The 23,392-nt window shown below is 38.9% G+C and overlaps 3 protein-coding genes across 3 annotated transcripts in view; all 3 read right to left on the bottom strand.

The window, feature by feature from the left end:
* The window catches only part of LOC117324847 (sodium-dependent lysophosphatidylcholine symporter 1-like), a 30,149-nt gene extending 23,292 nt beyond the window's left edge, over positions 1-6,857 (bottom strand). The window contains exons 1-5 of the mRNA XM_033880676.1: positions 6,822-6,857; positions 6,183-6,353; positions 4,289-4,410; positions 2,574-2,700; positions 144-222 (exon numbers count right to left, since the gene is read on the bottom strand). Coding sequence (XP_033736567.1) covers positions 144-222; positions 2,574-2,700; positions 4,289-4,410; positions 6,183-6,353; positions 6,822-6,857 — 535 coding nt within the window. The remainder of the gene's footprint in view (positions 1-143; positions 223-2,573; positions 2,701-4,288; positions 4,411-6,182; positions 6,354-6,821) is intronic.
* Positions 6,858-13,175: 6,318 nt separating this feature from the next.
* On the bottom strand, positions 13,176-14,853 carry LOC117324983. Its single transcript, XM_033880834.1, has 2 exons — positions 14,525-14,853; positions 13,176-14,164 (listed from the first exon to the last, which is right to left on the bottom strand). Exons 1-2 carry the CDS (start codon positions 14,811-14,813, stop codon positions 13,878-13,880), a joined length of 576 nt encoding a protein of 191 aa, XP_033736725.1. The 5' UTR covers positions 14,814-14,853; the 3' UTR covers positions 13,176-13,877.
* A 451-nt stretch (positions 14,854-15,304) lies between these two features.
* LOC117324846 lies at positions 15,305-17,494 on the bottom strand. The gene is made up of 3 exons (XM_033880675.1): positions 16,616-17,494; positions 15,985-16,150; positions 15,305-15,693 (listed from the first exon to the last, which is right to left on the bottom strand). Exons 1-3 carry the CDS (start codon positions 17,402-17,404, stop codon positions 15,305-15,307), a joined length of 1,344 nt encoding a protein of 447 aa, XP_033736566.1. The 5' UTR covers positions 17,405-17,494.
* Between the last annotated feature and the right edge of the window lie 5,898 nt (positions 17,495-23,392).

The following is a 23,392-nucleotide window of genomic DNA, read 5'->3' as shown; positions in this document are numbered from 1 at the left end:
GGTTATGAAAAAAAAAATTGTTTGCAAACTTCTGTAAGAATCCGCAGTTTGCAAACAATTTTTTTTTCATACCCCGATGAAACTAAAAAAAATTGACATAAATGCTTAAATAATAGAATAAGAGTATTGGATAGAATACTTGCTGTATGCTGTAGCCGAGTCCCTCTCTTTCTGACTACCAGTGATATACATGGTCATAGACGTATATGGTACGTGGAGACACTACAATAAAACAGTAATACAGATTAAATCATAGACCCCAGGGATTGTTTAAACAACATGGTTATGTTAAAAGAAACTAAGTCCCTTGGGGAGGGGAACGACGCTACTTGACATCAGGATTGTGTTTATCAAGTTATGCTATACATTGTTATGTCCAGCTATGCTATACATGGTTGTGGGATGGGACTCTCAACAGTTTCAAACATATAACCAAGACACCACTGGACGATCCTTAGGGGTGTGGTAGGACCCCAGGACCCATTTTTGCATCAAGATTGTGTTTATATGGCTATTGGGTGGGGCGGCTCTCAACAGTTTTCAAAAATATAACCAAGAACCTTAGTATGTAGGGGTAGGGAAAGACCCCATGGCATATTTTTAGGTTGGTCAGAGATACTATTTATGACAAAATCTGTTTCCCTTCACGAAGGATGTTTCTGACCAAATTTGGTTAAAATCTATTCAGTTCTTTATGACTAAATAGCGATTAAAGGACTTACATATTTGTACCTCTAATTCCCCTATAGGGCCCCATCCCCTAGGGCCAGTTGGGTCAGAATCGCCATTCAAAATATGTTCCCCTTTTTCTAAAGATGTTTCTAACCTAACTAGAATAAATTCCATTCAGAACTTATATAAAAAGCAATTTAAAGGGATTAAATTACCTCTATTTCTCCTATTTAATTGCCCCTTTGGCCCCTTGGGTGTCAGAGTCACTGTTTATGCAAATCTGTTCACCGTCCCCCAAGGATATTTCTGATCAAATTGGTTTCAAATCCATTAATAACTTTATGATAAGTTGCGATTTAAAGAAATTACCTCTATTTCCCCTATTTAACCACGCCCCTTTGGCCCCCTGGAGGTCAGAACCGTCATTAATGCAAAATCTTTTCCCCTTCCCCAGAGGATGTTTCTGACCAAATTTGTTTTTAATCCACTAATTGTTTTATGACTAGTAACGATTCAAAGCAAATGTTGACGGATGGACGGACGGACGACGGACGCCGCGCCATGGCATAATCTCGCCAGACCTTCAGTCCAGGTGAGCTAAAAACATGAATCATATTACAAAATTGCAAACAAGTACTTTGCGGAAGGAGATAGTGTGTTTTGTTTCTTTTTTTTTTATTTGTCTGTTTGTTGTTTTTTAAAGAAATCATTCGGTCCCATTCTGAACTTATCGGGATTTATCGTAGAAATAAGCGACAGCTGATTCCAAAAAGAATCCCGATTGAATTTGCCCTCGCCAAAGTCGGCGATGATAGCTAAAGGTGGCTGTTGTACAGCACCTAAAAATGGGATATTCATCGAAAATTAAAAAATATAAATATATATATTGAATTATGGGTATTTTGCATCTCCCCGTCCAAATTTTGATTTTTGATTTCTTTATTATTTCTTTCTTTATTTATTTTATCAATTTCCAATTTTTGCTTTTTGTTGCATTTTATCATCAACAATTTAAGCCCTTATCATAACTGACGGTTCCTTTAAGCCCTTATCATCAATGACAATTCGTAGAAGGACAAAACAGCTATAGCATTAAAGCTCTGCAGTATCTTATGCTAACTCTAAATTAGTATTGATAGGTGTTAATATCTTGTGTCTATTCTAAAATTATGACGGAGCCACTGGCTTGGTAATCTCACACCAATAATCCGATAGTTTTCTATGTATAGATTATTCACATATTTACAGGTTCTATTTACAAGTTTACATTTATTTACACGAGTCGAAATTCCACACGCTGTCCCATCCACACTCCTCGCTGCTAAATCTCGACTGACTGACCAAACTCATATCGCACCTGCTATTACATGTATATCCCACAAATGAGGCCATACACCAAATATTGTTTCCCGGTCATTCTAATTATCAATCGTCATATTCACTACCCTCACCTCTTTCTGACAATTGATGTATATGTTTAGATGTTGGCCGTTTACCAAATCATGTCCCTAAATGTATAATTTCACCTTCTAATCTAAAACAAATAAACAATCTACAGACCCTCACTAGCCACTCTCGATCCTCCGTAGCTATCTGCTGACACACCCATTCTTATCAGTAAATTAATTAGAACTATTACTCTCTCTCTGTCCCATTACCTATTAAACTGTCAGATCCCTCTAGTCACAAATAAACACTCTTCTTGTAAAGAATTAATCGGTTTTCCAGTATTTTCACTGAATTGTCATTGAAGGATTTTTCTTGGTGACTACGTAAGTATCATTATAGTTATTCATGTCGTTTTACAGTGATGGAGATAGCCTTTTCATATATTAATACACAAATTTAACGCTTAAATCCTTACCGTCCTTAATACACAAACTTAACGCTTAAATCCTTACCGTCAAAAATCCCTGGAATAAGCAGTAGAAGACAAAGTAATATCCCAGTTTCCCTCCGTCGCTGACGTGAGGAACATACCACATGAAAAAGTAGGTAGCACATCCAAAAGGAGTGGAAAACAGAATCCTAAAACAAATTTCATGTAATGTTAATAGTTCAAACAAGGAGTAGGTAGAAATACTGATATAATATCAGAAAGAAAAATAAATCTTGAAAAACTAGAGGCATCGCTATACATACCATGGACGGGGCTTGTCGTGTGACTGACCTCGCTATACATACCATGGACGGGGCTTGTCGTACAGCTGACCTCGTTATACATACCATGGACGGGGCTTGTCGTAAGGCTGACCTCGCTATACATACCATGGACGGGGCTTGTCGTAAGGCTGACCTCGTTATACATACCATGGACGGGGCTTGTCGTAAGGCTGACCTCGCTATACATACCATGGACGGGGCTTGTCGTAAGGCTGACCTCGCTATACATACCATGGACGGGACTTGTCGTGTGACTGACCTCGCTATACATACCATGGACGGGGCTTGTCGAACCACTGACCTCGTTATACATACCATGGACGGAGCTTGTCGTACGACTGACCTCGCTATACATACCATGGATGGAGCTTGTCGTATGACTGACCTCGTTATACATACCATGGACGGGGCTTGTCGTGTGACTGACCTCGCTATACATACCATGGACGGGGCTTGTCGTATGACTGACCTCGTTATACATACCATGGACGGGGCTTGTCGAACGACTGACCTCGCTATACATACCATGGACGGGGCTTGCCGTACGGCTGACCTCGCTATACATACCATGGACGGAGCTTGTCGTAAGACTGACCTCGCTATACATACCATGGATGGGGCTTGTCGTATGACTGACATCGCTATACATACCATGGACGGAGCTTGTCGTATGACTGACCTCGCTATACATACCATGGACGGAGCTTGTCGTATGACTGACCTCGTTATACATACCATGGACGGAGCTTGTCGTAAGGCTGGCCTCGTTATACATACCATGGACGGGGCTTGTCGTATGACTGACCTCGTTATACGTACCATGGACGGAGCTTGTCGAACCACTGACCTCGCTATACATACCATGGACGGGGCTTGTGTTTGTATGACTGACATCGCTATACATACCATGGACGGGGCTTGCCGTAAGGCTGACCTCGCTATACATACCATGGCCGGGGGTTTGTCAAACCACTGACCTCGCTATACATACCATGGACGGGGCTTGTCGTACAACTGACCTCGCTATACATACCATGGACGGGGCTTGTCGAACCACTAACCTCGCTATACATACCATGGGCGGGGCTTGTCGAACCACTGACCTCGCTATACATACCATGGACGGGGCTTGTCGTATGACTGACCTCGCTATACATACCATGGACGGGGCTTGTCGAACGACTGACCTCGCTATACATACCATGGACGGAGCTTGTCGTGTGACTGACCTCGCTATACATACCATGGACGGGGCTTGTCGAACGACTGACCTCGCTATACATACCATGGACGGGGCTTGTCGAACGACTGACCTCGCTATACATACCATGGACGGAGCTTGTCGTATGACTGACCTCGCTATACATACCATGGACGGTGCTTGTCGAACGACTGACCTCGCTATACATACCATGGACGGAGCTTGTCGTAAGGCTGACCTCGCTATACATACCATGGACGGAGCTTGCCGAATCTTGTGTTTGTACGACTGATCAGGATTCCAATCACGGGATCAGTAATGGCGTCCCACGCCTTACCGCTGAACACAATGACGGACACATACAGAGGTGGGATCTAAACGATAAAAACATATAGGAACGAAATGTAGAAAATAATAACGATAAAAATATATAGGAACGAAATGTAGAAAACAATGACGATAAAAACATATAGAAACGAAATGTAGAAAACAATGACGATAAAAATATATAGGAACGAAATGTAGAAAACAATGACGATAAAAACATATAGAAACGAAATGTAGAAAACAATAACGATAAAAACATATAGGAACGAAATGTAGAAAACAATAACGATAAAAACATATAGAAACGAAATGTAGAAAACAATGACGATAAAAATAGAACGAATGTAGAAACAATAACGATAAAACATATAGGAAAGAAATGTAGAAAACAATAACGATAAAAACATATAGGAAACGAAATGTAGAAAACAATAACGATAAAAACATATAGAAACGAAATGTAGAAAATAATAACGATAAAAACATATAGAAACGAAATGTAGAAAACAATAACGATAAAAACATATAGGAACGAAATGTAGAAAATAATAACGATAAAAACATATAGGAACGAAATGTAGAAAACACATATTGTAGGAAAACTGAATGTCATGTCTCTAAGTATGAAATAAACGAAGTAGGTTTTACAGTCATATCCTCGCGAATTGTCCCATCCTATCTCAGGGAATGAAACCCCGGACGTTTTACTCGAAAAGTTGTCTAGGTTCGTGTAAATGTATGGAAACTGTACACAGGGCCCTGATTCGCTTGTTGGAATTTTACTTTGTCGAATGTCGCATAAACTACATGAATATAAACCATCTTTTCCATTAGTTTAAATTTTTTACGCATGTGTATATGCAGTTGCATAAATGCGTGCTAATTACAGTTTTAATTTGAAAATGTGGTAAAAATTAACGTTTTCGTAGTTTCCCAGAATGTCTCTCACACTTGACTGTATTTGTCAGGAAACGTTTGCCTTTTTTATTATAAGACAAACCTGCTACTATATAATTAACAGGTATTCTGGTGTTTAAAGTCAAATAATGTCAATGTGAATGTAGATTTCTGATCGAAAACTGTCCAGATCTTCCGTCATACCACTAGAGTATTCGGTAGCCAATAGTAATACACGGACATCCCCAAACGATTTCCCATTGACGTGAGACTTATAACGATAAGTTATGGGGCAGTTGAAAATTACATATCTCCTTTACTCAAAACCCTGAGTGTGTTTTATTCATTAAAATGGGCAGGTACGAAGAAACTGACAAGTGTTATAATTTCAAAAGCAGTGTCAGGTAAGTTTTATGTATAAGAGTATGTCGACAAGCTAACTTACCTGTGTATAAGAGTATGTCGACAAGCTAACTTACCTGTGTATAAGAGTATGTCGACAAGCTAACTTACCTGTGTATAAGAGTATGTCGACAAGCTAACTTACCTGTGTATAAGAGTATGTCGACAAGCTAACTTACCTGTGTATAAGAGTATGTCGACAAGCTAACTTACCTGTGTATAAGAGTATGTCGACAAGCCAACTTACCTGTGTATAAGAGTATGTTGATAAGCTAACTTTCCTGTGTATAACAGTATGTCGACAAGCCTAACTTACCTGTGTATAAGAGTATGTCGACAAGCTAACTTACCTGTGTATAAGAGTATGTCGACAAGCTAACTTACCTGTGTATAAGAGTATGTCGACAAGCTAACTTACCTGTGTATAAGAGTATGTCGACAAGCCTACTTACCTGTGTATAAGAGTATGTCGACAAGCTAACTTACCTGGGTATAAGAGTAAATCGACAAGCTAACTTACCTGTGCTACCTCAAGAAGAAAGATGCTGAGGAAGAAGTTAATGACCGTGTTTGTCATCTGATAGGGGGCCCCACCGATGGCGAAGCAGATCTTCCTCCATATTGGGAGACGGTCTTCATCCTTGACTTCCTCCACGTCTATAACAAGTGGCAGTTTTTCCAGCCCGGGGTCCTGTTTGTCCAATTATATTTATTACCAAAGACATATCATCAGGGGTACTTTTACAGGGGTTGCCTTTTGATTTTGTAAATCGGAGTTAAACTTTATTCTCCGTATTTTGACTGCCCTATGAGGCTATGACCCTGGATACTTCTGAACAAATTTGGTTAAAGTACCTTCATTCTAACAAGGATTTTAAGGTATTGTTCTATTGGGCCCGCTCTGTCTCCGACCTCCCGGCATACAAAAGAAGATAGATTTTACGAATTTACACTATTGGGTCCCTCCCGTTACACTGACTGACTCACCTGGCTGAAGGATAGAGACACTCCTAGTGTAACAATGATATCATGTGTGATAGCTAAAGAATCATAACAGGCTAATGAAAAAAATACAAGGGTGAGATGACAATGCTCGATGAGTGATATCAGTCCATGAAGTACTGGCAGAACAAAACTAGTATCAAAACAAGTGCTTTACCTTTGTCCGGATACATAGCTTTGGCTCCGCCCACATTCCCTTATTTGGTATTACATATGGGTGAGCGGTTAAAGGTCAAACATGACTGGTCATTAGTGCCCACATTTTCACCAGAAAAAAAATTCACTGTCGCCATCTTTAGACATTTTGATTTGTACATTTTTGGAAAAAAAAAATAACTGGAGTGACTATTTTTGAAAACGAAAACCTCCCTCCCTCCCATCTGAGCAATTGATATATCTTCAAATATAATTTAATACTTGTATGGGCGTATGTGGCTCATCTCTGCCTTTTATGTGTATTTATGTGTGTTTTTATGAGCGTAATTTTGCCGCTTACCTTTGCTTTTTTATATTTGTATTTATGTATTTTTTAAGTTCATTTTAATAAAATAATACTGAAGGCCACAACCACAGAAGTGAGCCCAAACAGTTTGCCATGATTTTGTGTCACTGTCATCTGTATATAAATCAAACATAGCTCGCAGCATTTAAGGTATTATTTATACATTCTACCATGTTTGCTATGTAACGCCAGTTTTGATTGGTTTAAAACCATGTATTATTTTCCAATAACCCACGCTCGTGCCAATAATACACGGTAGTGAGTCATGACTGTTACAATTTTATATACAAATGTATCTAATATTCACACATTTTATAAAAGGTTACTATAGCCGAGTGGGCTAATGGGTTAGTCTTTCAATATTTTTTTATCACGATGCGAGTTTGAATCCTACGGAGCCCCCCCCCCCCCCCCCCCCCCCCCTTTTATTTTTTTTTTTTAAATTTTTTATCCTTTTTATTTTCAAAATCAATGCCATATGATAGATGATCTTGATCGTAGTACTGTATTGACTGTATATTTCATCAAAAAATAATGCAATACTCCAGAAATAAATTACAAGGTTTACTCGGGGTTTCTTTGCTTTTTTTCTATTAGAAAGAGGTCGATCTCAGAACTAAACAGTAAATGGTAGAATAGAAATAATCAACTTTGACTCGTGTATTGTTGCAGGATATACAACTCGGAATCGGATATTTTGCAATTCTAATTAATAGCAAAATATCCTCGTCCTCGTTGTATATCATGCAACAATACACGAATCATCGTTAATTATTTCTTAATTATATGAAAAAGGAGTGGGGCAAGTTTTCCCTTGCCATGAGACACAGAGCAAAAATATATAGTTAAACGTAGATGTCGATCTGGGCCAAGGTGTTCAAAAGGTGATTAGGCTAATCACATTTTAACACTATTTTTTTAAATCCTGATATGATAATTTCTGATTGAACTAGCTTGGCAAAACTTTATGAAAATCTGTAATTCTTCATTCTCTTCCAACTGGCATAAATTAAGGATGACATACTCATGGGTTTGTAACAAATGAGAAATGAAATTTTCACTAATCAAGTGATTAAGCTAATTTTGTAAAATACTCGATCAACATTGCTCCACAAATAAATGACAACTTGACTCGCCATAGACGACGGACGGACGACGGACAACGTGGCCCACATATCTTTCCAAACAATGGGGCAGTGTGATAAATTGGTATTTGTTTATCCCTAATCATGTAACAATAGGTTGATGTATTCAGTGCTGACTTGAATTGACATCGGGAGGGGGCCGAGTTGATAACAGGGATTTGACTTTTAGGTCATGGGAGCTGTTAATGCTACAGGGCTGCAAGCCTCAGGTACACTTATAGAGTAATGAGTTTGCATGTTGGAAGGGGGTGAGGTGGGGTGGGGGGGGGGGGGGGGGGGGGGGGTCAAGGAGAGAAGGGAAGTATTCTGAGGTGTTATTTTGCTTCGACTTGACAGATGCTGTATAAAATGTAAATAGGACTTTGGTGTTGGATGCTGAAATCCACCTCTCCATTACGGAAGGATCCCTGTCAAGATCTATTTCTTACCATCCAAGTCGTCTTGCTTACATATCCTTGTTTACATTCGTACTTCTATACCATTTTATTAGGCTGTCAATTTACCATTTAAAATTTCATTTATGTTCTTTTTAGTTCCGTTTATTATGTTTCCTGGTTTTGTGTTACATTAAGATATGCATGCCTTCGATGTTGTTGATAACTTATAGTGTGCGCAACAATTATGTATTGACTATGGAATAATAACAAATAAGAAACAAGAGCCCAGAGGGCCTGCATCGCTCACCTAGATATTGAAGTAATCAGTAACTACGGCAAATTACTCTAATTTAATTATATTTCCAACAATGATTCAAAATACAAATGAAACAAATCCTGTCAGTTTTCCACCCTTTATTTCCCCTATTGGGCCCATTTTCTCCTGCCCCATGAGATCCACTTCCTTCGTTTATACAACATTATATCTCGTTTGGCCAATAATGCTCCAGACCAAATTTCATCAAAATGTATTCAGTTGTTCATTGATAAGGGAATTAAATGATTTACCTCTATTTTCGCTATTGGGCCATGGGGGAGCCACACCCTCCGTTTATGCTCCAGACTAAACTTCATCAAAATCCATTCAGACGTGCAGGACTAGTAGGGTTTTAAGGAGTTGACTCAATTTCCCCTATTTAGCTAAAAACGGCATTGAAAGTGTCCAGACAATTGAGTACTCGACCGTACTCCACAACGGAACATAGACACAATAGGACGAATATAAGTAGACTCCTTGATGTGAATATTAATGATATTATTGATGATGATATAAATGATAGTATTACTGATGATATTGATGATGATGTAAATAGTATAATAAATATCTATCATAAGATATTAGTACTAATAAGAAATAGGTAATAACAAAGAAGGAATATGAAAAATTAAGGTTAAACAAATAAATGCTGACATATGAGTAGTAACTACTTGCTATTACTGGAGATACTGTTCATAATATTCTCTATATATTATGACGTGGATACCAAGTAACCACCATCATCGAATACCCCGTGGGTATCTGACGATGAGTACCCTATGAGGACTCACACTATTGGAACTTGGATCCATCACATTTCCAGTGTCATCACTCCACGGCCACCACAGTAGTACTTAGTGTAAACGGACTACATAATGCTGGAGTCCGTTCTAATACTCATTTTATCTACTGATACGATATGCATGAACATGTAGAGAAATTATACACACATAAAACGCTGATAGAAATGTACATGTTGGATGGTCTAGTAGTTACAATACCAAACACGACGACGTTCCAATCACTAAGTCCATCAATATCACACGGACTGACATACTTATACGGTAACGGATTCATCACCTCTGTCAATATCACACGGACTGACATACTTATACGGTAACGGATTCATCACCACTGTCAATATTACACGGACGTACATACTTATACGGTAACGGATTCATCACCTCTGTCAATATTACACGGACGTACATACTTATACGGTAACGGATTCATCACCTCTGTCAATATTACACGGACGTACATACTTATACGGTAACGGATTCATCACCTCTGTCAATATTACACGGACTGACATACTTATACGGTAACGGATTCATCACCACTGTCAATATTACACGGACGTACATACTTATACGGTAACGGATTCATTACCACTGTCAATATTACACGGACGTACATACTTACACGGTAACGGATTCATTACCACTGTCAATATTACACGGACGTACATACTTATACGGTAACGGATTCAGCACCTCTGTCAATATTACACGGACGTACATACTTACACGGTAACCGATTCATTACCACTGTCAATATTACACGGACGTACATACTTATACGGTAACGGATTCAGCACCTCTGTCAATATTACACGGACTTACATACTTATACGGTAACGGATTCAGCACCTCTGTCAATATTACACGGACGTACATACTTATACGGTAACGGATTCAGCACCTCTGTCAATATTACACGGACGTACATACTTATACGGTAACGGATTCATCACCTCTGTTAATATCACACGGACGTACATACTTATACGGTAACGGATTCATTACCTCTGTCAATATTACACGGACGTACATACTTATACGGTAACGGATTCATCACCTCTGTTAATATCACACGGACGTACATACTTACACGGTAACGGATTCATTACCTCTGTCAATATTACACGGACGTACATACTTATACGGTAACGGATTCATCACCACTGTCAATATTACACGGACGTACATACTAATACTGTAACGGATTCATCACCACTGTCAATATTACACGGACGTACATACTTATACGGTAACGGATTCATCACCTCTGTCAATATTACACGGACTGACATACTTATACGGTAACGGATTCATCACCACTGTCAATATTACACGGACGTACATACTTATACGGTAACGGATTCATTACCACTGTCAATATTACACGGACTTCGTACTTACACGGTAACGGATTCATCACCACTGTCAATATTACACGGACGTACATACTTATACGGTAACGGATTCATTACCACTGTCAATATTACACGGACGTACATACTTATACGGTAACGGATTCATGACCTCTGTCAATATCACACGGACGTACATACTTATACGGTAACGGATTCATTACCACTGTCAATATCACACGGACTGGCATACTTATACGGTAACGGATTCATCACCACTGTCAATATCACACGGACTGGCATACTTATACGGTAACGGATTCATTACCACTGTCAATATCACACGGACGTACATACTTATACGGTAACGGATTCATCACCACTGTCAATATCACACGGACGTACATACTTATACGGTAACGGATTCAGCACCTCTGTCAATATTACACGGACGTACATACTTATACGGTAACGGATACAACACCACTGTCAATATTACACGGACGTACATACTTATACGGTAACGGATTCATCACCTCTGTCAATATTACACGGACGTACATACTTATACGGTAACGGATTCATCACCTCTGTTAATATCACACGGACGTACATACTTATACGGTAACGGATTCCTTACCTCTGTCAATATTACACGGACTGACATACTTATACGGTAACGGATTCATCACCTCTGTCAATATCACACGGACGTACATACTTACACGGTAACGGATTCATCACCACTGTCAATATTACACGGACGTACATACTTATACTGTAACGGATTCATCACCTCTGTCAATATTACACGGACTTACATACTTATACGGTAACGGATTCATCACCACTGTCAATATTACACGGACTTACATACTTATACGTTACACGGATTTACGTACTTATACGGTAACAGATTCAACACCACTGTCAATATTACACGGATTTACGTACCTATACGGTAACGGATTCAGCACCACTGTCAATATTACACGGACGTACATACTTATACGGTAACGGATTCATTACCACTGTCAATATTACACGGACTTACATACTTATACGTTACACGGACTAACATACTTATACGGTAACAGATTCATCACCACTGTCAATACTACACGGACGTACATACTTATACGGTAACGGATTCATCACCTCTGTCAATATCACACGGACTTACATACTAATACGGTAACGGATTCATCACCACTGTCAATATTACACGGACGTACATACTTACACGGTAACGGATTCAGCACCTCTGTCAATATTACACGGACGTACATACTTATACGGTAACGGATTCATCACCTCTGTCAATATCACACGGACTTACATACTTATACGGTAACGGATTCAGTACCACTGTCAATATTACACGGACTTACATACTTATACGGTAACGGATTCATCACCACTGTCAATATCACACGGACTTACATACTTATACGGTAACGGATTATCACCACTGTCAATATTACACGGACTTACATACTTATACGGTAACGGATTCATCACCACTGTCAATATCACACGGACTTACATACTTATACGGTAACGGATTATCACCACTGTCAATATCACACGGACTTACATACTTCTACGGTAACGGATTCATCACCACTGTCAATATTACACGGACTGACATACTTATACGGTAACGGATTCATCACCACTGTCAATATCACACGGACTTACATACTTATACGGTAACGGATTCATCACCACTGTCAATATTACACGGACGTACATACTTATACGGTAACGGATTCATCACCACTGTCAATATTACACGGACGTACATACTTATACGGTAACGGATTCATCACCACTGTCAATATTACACGGACGTACATACTTATACGGTAACGGATTCATCACCACTGTCAATATTACACGGACGTACATACTTATACGGTAACGGATTCATCACCTCTGTCAAAAAAGGATCACATTTTTGTGTTTCCTAACTAAAAGTATAAAAATGTTGATAAAAATATGTAGCACAAAGGACTAAGTGCACTATAGGCTATTTTTGGCTCCACATCCGATATAATTGATTATCACACACAACATAGACCTAGTGTTAGTATTTGCAAAAATGCATGATTTGAGGCGATCGCCTTTTTCGTTGCCTAGCAACGGTCCCTAACAACCATGTAGTCATAGTATGCATATTTGCTATATTTTGAGAAAATTTTGTCTGACATAGCCTTGTAATGTACGATGAAATTCTGATAAACACTTAAAGTAATACATGTATTGTAAGTTATCAGGAAAAAACTGTTATTTACAACAAAAACATGCATTTCTTCCATAGCAACAGTTTTTAATCCCTAGCAACCACAAGCTAAATTAATATTTTTGCGTGAAAATTAATTATGGAATCAGTATAAAGTGCAAAGAATTGAGTTTGCAACTCATTTTTATGAACTATGTTGGATTAAATCAGTACATTGAAAAAGAAACCAGTTACATGTATATGATGTGCAAATAATGCATTTGTAATGGAGTATTGCATAAGAATTAAAACAAACCTTGAAGTCAGGAAAGACAACAGACTGTTAATAAATAAACATTTAGGCATTAAATTGTGTCAGATTGTGAATCGTTTATTGGCAAATAATAAAAACAAAATGAGGAAACATAAAGAAGAAATATAGTTCATTGTATGTTCAGAAAATATATAAATCATAGTCATTCACAGTGCAATCTTCACTCCTCCAACGGATCGTTACTAGAGAATGTTCCTGACGAAGACGAAGCATTTAAACAAGATGAAGCTAGTCCAGGTTTCCCCAATTGATCCTCTGGCAAATGTCGTTTCCAGCCAAGAAACCAAAGGACACTGGCAACATGTGCACAACACCCAACAACTCTGGCGCCTACTTTACACGTACAGTACCAGCCCCGAATATTCCCAGTGTCTGAAGTGTACTGAATCCAGAGGGTGTGGATCGCGTTTTTGGAGTGTCTGGACTGTATCTTTACTCTCAGCAAATCTGCAGAATAATCAAGAAATTGAAATTATATCTGCCGTGTTCCTTGTGACTGAAGTAATTATAACCCAACATGGCCACAATATTTATATTATCAAAGATGTTACCCTGTTTTAATATTGCATGTCAAAGACTATGCTTACTATGTCACAGTCGCGGGCATTGATCATCGGAAGACAAACTTGGAGCAAAATATTAAAGGATTTCAAAAGTAATCAATGCATTACATTGTCAAGAATGTTCGGCTTTCAACGACGTGCACAATTATATTTCACATTCATGCAAATATTGCTGCTTTTATATAGTAATGATGTAAACATGAGTGTTTATATAAGTAATAGAGATAGTCTAATCACTACCTACCGGGAAAGTCACGGCATGCCATCAGTTCATATCCCCCATCATCATCAGTGTGCTCCTTGGTGTATGCTGGAGCCTGTTTCACCTGGTAAACACCCATGGTTATATTCCTAAGGTCATCTAATGATAGGTGAGGAAAGTCATCCAGGTCTGTAGAGGAAGTTCCGTCCAACGGTTTATAAATCGACCTCTTGTTCAACAAGCTATTCTCTTCTATCAGTACCTGGACGCTGTTAATCTTTCCTGCTCTCTCGAGCATCTGCACGGCAACGGCCTGCGTTTCTGGATCCATGCTGGCAAGGGTCTTTTTGTACCGGTTGCAAATGGCACATACAATCTTGACAAGGTCCCCAACATGAGGGACAAGTGTATTTGGCAACACTTTGTCAAAGAGGCGGAATTGCTTCAGTCGCCCATTGACACTTTCCACAACCCAACGTACCTAAAATAAGGAAACAAAGATGTTCTATTTACTTTCTAGTACTTTTTTTTTATTAACAATTAAATGCTTTGCACAATGTTTAATTGTCATGATGAACGCAGCATGATTAACTTGAATAATGTTAAACAGCACGGCATCAGGTGAACGCGAGATCAAACAACTGACTAAGTATACAGACAATTAACGAAGTACATGGTACATATTATGTAATCACTGATAAAGGCTATTTCAACATTTTCACACACGTATTGTTGACAAATGTTATCTAAAAATGTTAGTATCCAGTAAAAAATGTATTTAAAACCTGAATACTTTATCAGTTGCCATTCATCGCAAATTCTTCAACAATTTACCTTTGTCACCAACCGGGACAAGTTGGACTCTTCCGTAGTGTGTTGTTTTTTCCCTTTGGCCAGATAAGCGGGCATTTCTACCTTCAATCCGATCTTTTCCAAGTATTCCACAGCGTCTCTGAACCCACGGTCAACAATGAAGACGTCATCTTTCTTCAACCATGTCCGAATCTCTTCAAGGTTGTGGTTCAGTACATGCTTGGTGATGCTGGCGTCGTTGTTGCCGTAGTCAGCCAGGTATGGACCCAGTACACTCAGGATGTATCCGTCTGTTCCTACCACCATCATAGGCTTTACCAATGGCCTGTTCTTATGTAGTGAGTAGGACATCCTCTGGAATTTGTAGTCCATACTCTTTTGTATGTATAGGTATGTCCCTAAAACAACATAAATAATATACGTATATGGACATGGTACTAATTTTACGGTTACATTTTAACGCATCATTCATTTCAAACAGATGTATCATATTACAAATGAATAATAGGTTTTTTTTCAGACACATATTCAATGGTAAATGAAGAACTTACATTTACAATTACACATATGTATAGTTCTACTGTGTTAACTGACCGCATACTATGGTTGTTAATATTTAACATTTATCCTTGAATTTCAGTACCAGATATATTATAGTGTTAAGATAAGAGTTTCGTGGAAAAACATACCATCGAGTACAAGGACGGCTTCTTTTCCTGTCGTAAACAGCTCCTTGGCAATTGGCGTCGTGTGTTTTTCAATAAAGTCGTTGTGGGCTAAATGGCCAAATCCAAGGTGTGTCGGCACAAGTGTTTCCATCAAGCATTGTCGTACGCGAGGAATAATTCTCTGAACCTGAAAAACCCACCAATGTGCACTAGAATAACAACTAGGTCTTCCAAAATTGTAGTTTTCATAGATTATATAATAGTTTGTCATATTATTCACATCGCATTAGATATAAGAGACAAAACTTGTTTCATTTCATTTTAACAACCATGGTCATTTATGGGCGTGCTGGTTTTTGGAGGTGGAGGAAGACCGGAATACATAGAAAAAACCTGACGACCTACCGTCAGTATAGAGGACCTACTATCAGTACCTGGTAAATGTCCAATGCGGGTTTAGAACTCACAACCCATAGGTGGAGATCTTATAGTGATAAAATGTCGGGACACCTTAACCACTCGGCCAATGCAGTAGCTACAATTGACTGTTCAAGACATAAAGAAAATATCGATGGGATAGTGACATCAGAGTGTGAAATAAAATGTCTAGGTATAGCTTTCGTTAAATTATAGAAAAATATAGACAATATACCTGTGCAGTATTCAAGTTGAAAATTGTCCCTAGGATGGCATTGGGTAATCCAGTTTTCATCTTTGCCATGAAAATAGCCAAGCAGGTTCTGGAGGAGCGGTTTGAATTGTTCCTTACGGATGATGTCAGCTGTCCTGCCAAGTCATGAAACTGGTCTTTGGACAAGCCAGTGATGTTGGTGTATTCCTCCGTAGACAGAGCCGCTGGGTTGTCGAAATCCATATGTCCCTTTGCCTTCACGTTATCTCGGATACCATTCATCAGCGCTGTTATATCCGTTCTTGAAAAAAACTCACTTTTCTTGGTTGCTGAGAGTTTTGTTAGAGCATCTGTGGTGAAATACGACCTTTGCATGTGTTCCCTGCAGCAACGACTTTGGGAGTTTATGTAGACGCCTTTATCAATAAAGGCTTGAGAAATGGCAGTTGACCCTACACGGGTGAGATTTTTTGACTTTTTACAGATTACACATCTTTTATTGTTACGTGGTGTTGACTTTATATTGAGTTGAATATTCTGTGGACTCTTCAGGGTTTCCTTTACAGTTACGGTCTGTTTATCTTGATCGTCTCCAGAGGAAGTGGTAGCCTGCTTTTTGGAACGTAAAGCCTTCAAGCGGCACTTGGAACATATTTGGTCGTCTGATGTAACCTGACGACATATCAGTTTTGATACTATTTTCTTGGACGCCTTTGGAACTGGTCGCCTATCCCTTGGGTTGACCCTCTTCCGACAAACAATGCAATCATATGCCTTCATTTCCTTCTGTTTAACAAAAATTAAAAACATGTACAAGCCAATATCGATTATCAAATTCTTAAATGATATTCCCTACAACGTTGATGCATGTACATTGTATATAGTTATTGCTTCGCTTTATTATTGATACCATTCTTAATTTATTTTTATTTAAGCTACTATCACATATTTGAAATTCTTGGATACAGAAATAGTCATTTGAAATTAAAAAGAAAACGGAGAAGAAAGAAGCTTACAGGTGCTGAGAGATATAATACATTGTATATCTAAAGCAAATTGGAATAAACAATTTATTTTAAAATCTCACTTACTGTTAATTCAGTGAAAAAATACAGAATTTAAGATGTTCATTGATATTATAATTTGTATATAGCAGTCTCAAAATACCCAGATCTGGATGGTCTAAGAATTAAAAATCTAGTTAAAAAAAATAAATAAAAATAACATTTTCCGATATTCGAACTCGTGACCTTCCAGTAACAAGTCAAGACTTCTACCTGTTACGCCACAGGGGCTTTCATTTTCATTGCAATGCAAAACATGTATATAAACAAAAACTTAATGTGTATTACATTCCGTCGAGTGACGTAATACGTTCTATTTTTAACGCATGGTCAACTTCTTTTCACTGAAAAAAACAGGATTTAAAACTTTTTACGGTGTTATTTTTAATTGGTTTTCTTTTCACATAAACGCAACGTAACAAAAAAGCAAAGACGACCATAAATATACAAACATTTATAATGCAGGATGCCATTTTGTTGACGATAGTGACATGAACACGGGCGGGGTGGGTCGAGTGGCAGACGATCGCGACCATTGACACAGTTCAAAAGGGAATTTGATTTCCTCGGGGAGAGCACGACAGAATTTCTGTTGTTATTCTATATATTATTTTATAAAAAAACATTCATGACACGATTTGATCACCGCACACTTATATAGCCTAGTTGGGTCGAACTGTCTCGGGCCATAATAATCTCTTGAAATGTCGCGATCGAAATAGCATGTTTTGTCGGCATTGTCATTGTGTCGACCGCGGAACAAGTCAGTCAGTGTTGGTTTTTGTTGTTTTGAACAATGAACATCGATTGTAGACATCTGCCCCGTTTTCAAAATGATAACAAGAGTTTATTTTCTTCATAACATGATGTACAATAATCCCGATTTTATAACTTATCGGCATATAATAAAGGCCAAACTAGGCACGTTAACGTTAGTTCTGTCCGCGGACAGTAAGCTTAGTCTTATGTAACCGTCGGGTTTTTCAGCAAGATTTCCCCCAAAGATTTATCATGATCACATTTATAATCAATATTTTCAAAATTGATTAATTTCACTTACCTTTTTTTCAAATTATCTTATCATCCATAGGTTCTTGAGTGTTGTCTTGACAATTTCCAATCCACGTATAAGTAGCATCAAGATGACGTTGACGTTGTAACTAAAAAACGGCGTTATTACGGATATAATCTGGTTAATCTTTTATTTTTTTTAAACATGAGCGCATGCATGTCCCATCTTAAGATATAAGTTAATATTTTCCTTAAGATTCATGTTTATTTATGTAATTTTATTTTGATGGGACATACATGCGCTCTACTTCGTTTTCATGTGTGAATGTGACCACCAACCAATACTCATATTGGTGCCGTTAAAAAATTCCGCCAGCGTTTGTTTACTTTTAAGTACTGCTCTGATCATTACCAGTATTATTTGCAGACTTATTTCAGTACAAATGTTTGTAAAAAACAGCTTTAGACATGAAATGAGCTGAAATTTCGTATTGGTATGTTTGATTTTTGGTTAGTGCTGCAAAGCTGCAATAATTTCCATCTGAAGCGTGTATACATGCAATATAAAAGCAAAATGACGTTGTCCCTTTCTACTGGATTGGCCATATATCGGCAATAATTAATTGCATTTACAACTATGCTTTAAAAATATTTCGTGGAAGAAATCAAACAAAAGACACTACAAACATGTATTTCAGATCAATCTTTATTGAATAGATTCTACAAATCAAACTTTTCTCTGAAACAAAATTCTGACAAACTATGGAGCATAAACCAGCTGTTAGTGCATTTAGTCCTTTGTATTTCTATGTGCCTGGATATACTTTTTTATTATTAATATTTTTTTGTTTTCAGAAAACTGTTTGCTAGTGATCATTTATTGAGAGAATGGGTGAGAGAAGGAGTGTGTATAGGTTGTTATTGTTATGTGGTAATTTAAGTGTGAGAGGATGAGATGTGTAACGTGTTTCAGTTGTGTGGCGAGTGAGAGCCCCCCCTTGTGTGGGGACATTCTTTATAATTTGAAGACTGACCCCAAGGCCTCAACCTTGGCAGCCTTCCAATGTAAACATGTTCTGGGGGATTAAATGTTTGTGTTTAAAAAAACTGCATCAATGGTATGATGATAATTGATTTAATGAATTTCTATAACACTCAAATTAACTTCGAGTTATCTCCCCTTACTTGTGACCAGGATATCACTACAGAAATTGAAAAAATATCTAAGGGAAAGGGCAATCCGTATGGACCATGGGGTATATTTAAGCACTGAACTGTTACCAAATGGTATTATACAGTCGATATGAATACAATTTGGGTGACAGATAAATAAAATGTCGCCCGTTCTCGAGAAACACTGATATACCAGCAATAAGATAAAACTTTGGAAATTCAAAATGAATATCAAACCAGAGACTTGTATATATCTGCTATACAAGTCTCTGATCAAGCACACTAGTAAAACTGAGACAGGAATGGAAGACGGACTGATGGACGAAAAGGGATTTGAATAACACATCTGATGGTGTCGTCTTTTTGATAATGTGATTTATTCCTAAAACACTGAAAAGCCCGCTGTTTATTTACCCCATAAAATCATGGACTTGTATATTTCGTAAGTTCGCGATGAAACAAACTGCTTCCATTTCCAATGTGTATAAGTTTGTCCCGGACAACGCTATCTCAGGCCAACCGAGTTATCACCACATGTATATAATCTGGAACGTGATGATATTTATATAATCAGGATGAGTTTATAAGTACAGTGTTAATACAATGTCCCAGGAATAACAATTTATTGATAAACTATCTACGAGTAAGGATATCGCGGCTACATACAATGACGTATACTTGTATACACCATGACATCAACATATATATACCGTCAAATTCACAACAGTGACGTCAAATTCGACACGAAACCCGTCTATATGACGCCATCATTTGAGATCCCTGTCGATACGCTTGGATACACCTTGATGGTGTTGCATTGGGCAACCGCTTTGTTTACATTGATGATTTACATAACTCTGTTGTATGACAATATATTCTATACTTAGAGCTTTTTTATACTGGTTTCTAAATCCTTGAAGATAAAACTATTAAACTGTCTATAAATAAAAGCGGGGGTAAACGTTACCTTGTTACGATGACGATTCATGGTCCAGCGGTCCGTCACCCCTGGTTAACAGGTGACTATCAAGGTCCAGAGATGTCACGTGCTTCATAATAACTTCCCTTATCCCGTTGATAAAACCACGTGGTCCACACACAATGTTTGGTGATAACCGCTGTAACAAAATGTCATTTTAAAGCAGACAAGGTAGATAGCAATACATAATCAGTAATTAACAGTACAATAATGAAATTAACTCACATTTATCAACTTGATCACAGGGAACTTATTTTATTCCGTATTTGTAAGATATATTGTGTACATATTATAACAAATTTATAAATTCTTTATTATGAAACAACATAATTACAGCCTATTGTATCGACAATATTCAAAATATCACTACTTATTACATGACGCTCCAATGTATATCATGTCAGTAAGAGTGTCAGTTTATAAAGTGAAAATTTGATATCAAGTATGGACATACGAATACTTACGAAGCTGGTTACGTTATTTCCATTTTCAACGCTTATTAGAAAAGTGAGGAGGCAGCTGTTCAGTGTTTCACATCCATGAATATTGATATTGTCCCGTTAAACAAAAAAGGACGTTAAAGATTTGCTTTCTGATTTTCCAACACCACCCATCCCACTCAGCGTTCATGGCGGCCTGGAATCAGACACACCGTGCCTCGTGACCTACATTCCTTCTGGAACTGCCAGGACGAAGTTTGAGTTGATGTTGATCCTGTATCACGAGGTTTTGAGGTCTTGTTTAAAGTATGTATTGATCTGAACAAGTGTCCACTCCGATTTATCCCCATCATCAATAGCCAAAGTCGCTTGACACGACCAATACTTTATGGCAGGTTAAGGTTCATATAAATAGCAAACCAGTGATATTTCACAAGCAGTAAAATCTCTGTTCTGTTGCAAAGGAACAGAAGTAACATGACCAATTCTTGAAATGTATCACAGCTGCCAATCGATGTGTCTTGATCTTGATATTTAACCTGTTAAGATACCTGTAAATTTCGGCAAAACATGCGTAAACTCTAAATTTCATATGCATGATACAAACAAACAATCGATCAAGTTACTTCTGCGCGATTGCAAAAGAAAGGTGATTTTAGGCTTGTAAAATATTACGGGATTTGCCACTTACATTAACCTTAACGATCACCCGAACGGTTTAGTCGTTTACAAGGTGGCATGGTTTAGTTGTTACAGGGCCGCACGGTTTAGTTGTTACAGGGTCGCACGGTTTAGTTGTTACAGGGCCGCATGGTTTAGTTGTTACAGGGCCGCACGGTTTAGTTGTTACAGGGCCGCATGGTTTAGTTGTTACAGGGCCGCACGGTTTAGTTGTTACAGGGCCGCATGGTTTAGTTGTTACAGGGTCGCACGATTTAGTTGTTACAGGGCCGCATGGTTTAGTTGTTACAGGGCCGCACGGTTTAGTCGTCTACAGGGCCGTACGGTTTAGTCGTTTACAGGGCCGCACGGGTTAGTCGTTTACATGGCCGCACGGTTTAGTTGTTACAGGGTCGCACGGTTTAGTCGTCTACAGGGCCGCACGGTTTAGTCGTTTACAGGGCCGCACGGGTTAGTCGTTTACAGGGCCGCACGGTTTAGTTGTTACAGGGTCACACGGTTTAGTCGTCTACAGGGCCGCACGGTTTAGTCGTTTACAGGGCCGCACGGGTTAGTCGTTTACATGGCCGCACGGTTTAGTTGTTACAGGGTCGCACGGTTTAGTCGTTTACAGGGTTGCACGATTTAGTTGTTACAGGGCCGCACGATTTAGTTGTTACAGGGTCGCACGGTTTAGTCGTTTACAGGGTCGCACGATTTAGTTGTTACAGGGCCGCACGGTTTAGTTGTTACAGGGCCGCACGGTTTAGTTGTTACAGGGCCGCACGGTTTAGTCGTTTACAGGGCCGCACGGTTTAGTCGTTTACAGGGCCGCACGGTTTAGTTGTTACAGGGCCGCACGGTTTAGTCGTTTACAGGGCCGCACGGTTTAGTCGTTTACAGGGCCGCACGGTTTAGTTGTTACAGGGCCGCACGGTTTAGTTGTTACATGGCCGCACGGGTTAGTCATTTACAGGGTCACACGGTTTAGTCGTTTACAGGGCCGCACGGTTTAGTCGTTTACAGGGCCGCACCGTTTAGTCGTTTACAGGGCCGCACGGTTTAGTTGTTACAGGGCCGCACGGTTTAGTTGTTACATGGCCGCACGGGTTAGTCATTTACAGGGTCACACGGTTTAGTCGTTTACAGGGCCGCACGGTTTAGTCGTTTACAGGGCCGTACGGTTGAGTCGTTTACAGGGTCGCACGGTTTATTCGTTTACAGGGTCACACGGTTTAGTCGTTTACAGGGCCGCACGGTTTAGTCGTTTACAGGGCCGCACGGTTTAGTTGTTACAGGGTCGCACGGTTTAGTCGTTTACAGGGCCGCACGGTTTAGTCGTCTACAGGGCCGCACGGTTTAGTCGTCTACAGGGCCGCACGGTTTAGTCGTCTACAGGGTCACACGGTTTAGTCGTTTACAGGGCCGCACGGTTTAGTCGTTTACAGGGCCGCACGGTTTAGTCGTTTAC

This window comes from Pecten maximus, chromosome 4 (genome assembly GCF_902652985.1).
Source record: "Pecten maximus chromosome 4, xPecMax1.1, whole genome shotgun sequence".
Classification (NCBI taxonomy): Eukaryota; Metazoa; Mollusca; class Bivalvia; order Pectinida; family Pectinidae; genus Pecten; species Pecten maximus.
The sequence above is the reverse complement of the archived record's forward strand: the minus strand, read 5'-3'. Positions and strand labels throughout refer to the sequence as shown.

What these genes read in the sequence shown, in the direction of transcription:
- LOC117324846 (XM_033880675.1), bottom strand. Translation starts at nt 17,404, where the DNA reads ATGTTTTTAATTTTTGTTAAACAGAAGGAAATGAAGGCATATGATTGC. An exon ending in TCAACTTGAATACTGCACAG is followed by an intron (nt 16,151 to 16,615) that starts GTATATTGTCTA and finishes TGGGTTTTTCAG; the next exon opens with GTTCAGAGAATTATTCCTCG. An exon ending in AGCCGTCCTTGTACTCGATG is followed by an intron (nt 15,694 to 15,984) that starts GTATGTTTTTCC and finishes ATGTTGTTTTAG; the next exon opens with GGACATACCTATACATACAA.
- LOC117324983 (XM_033880834.1), bottom strand. Translation starts at nt 14,813, where the DNA reads ATGGATCCAGAAACGCAGGCCGTTGCCGTGCAGATGCTCGAGAGAGCA. An exon ending in GGCATGCCGTGACTTTCCCG is followed by an intron (nt 14,165 to 14,524) that starts GTAGGTAGTGAT and finishes ATTATTCTGCAG; the next exon opens with ATTTGCTGAGAGTAAAGATA.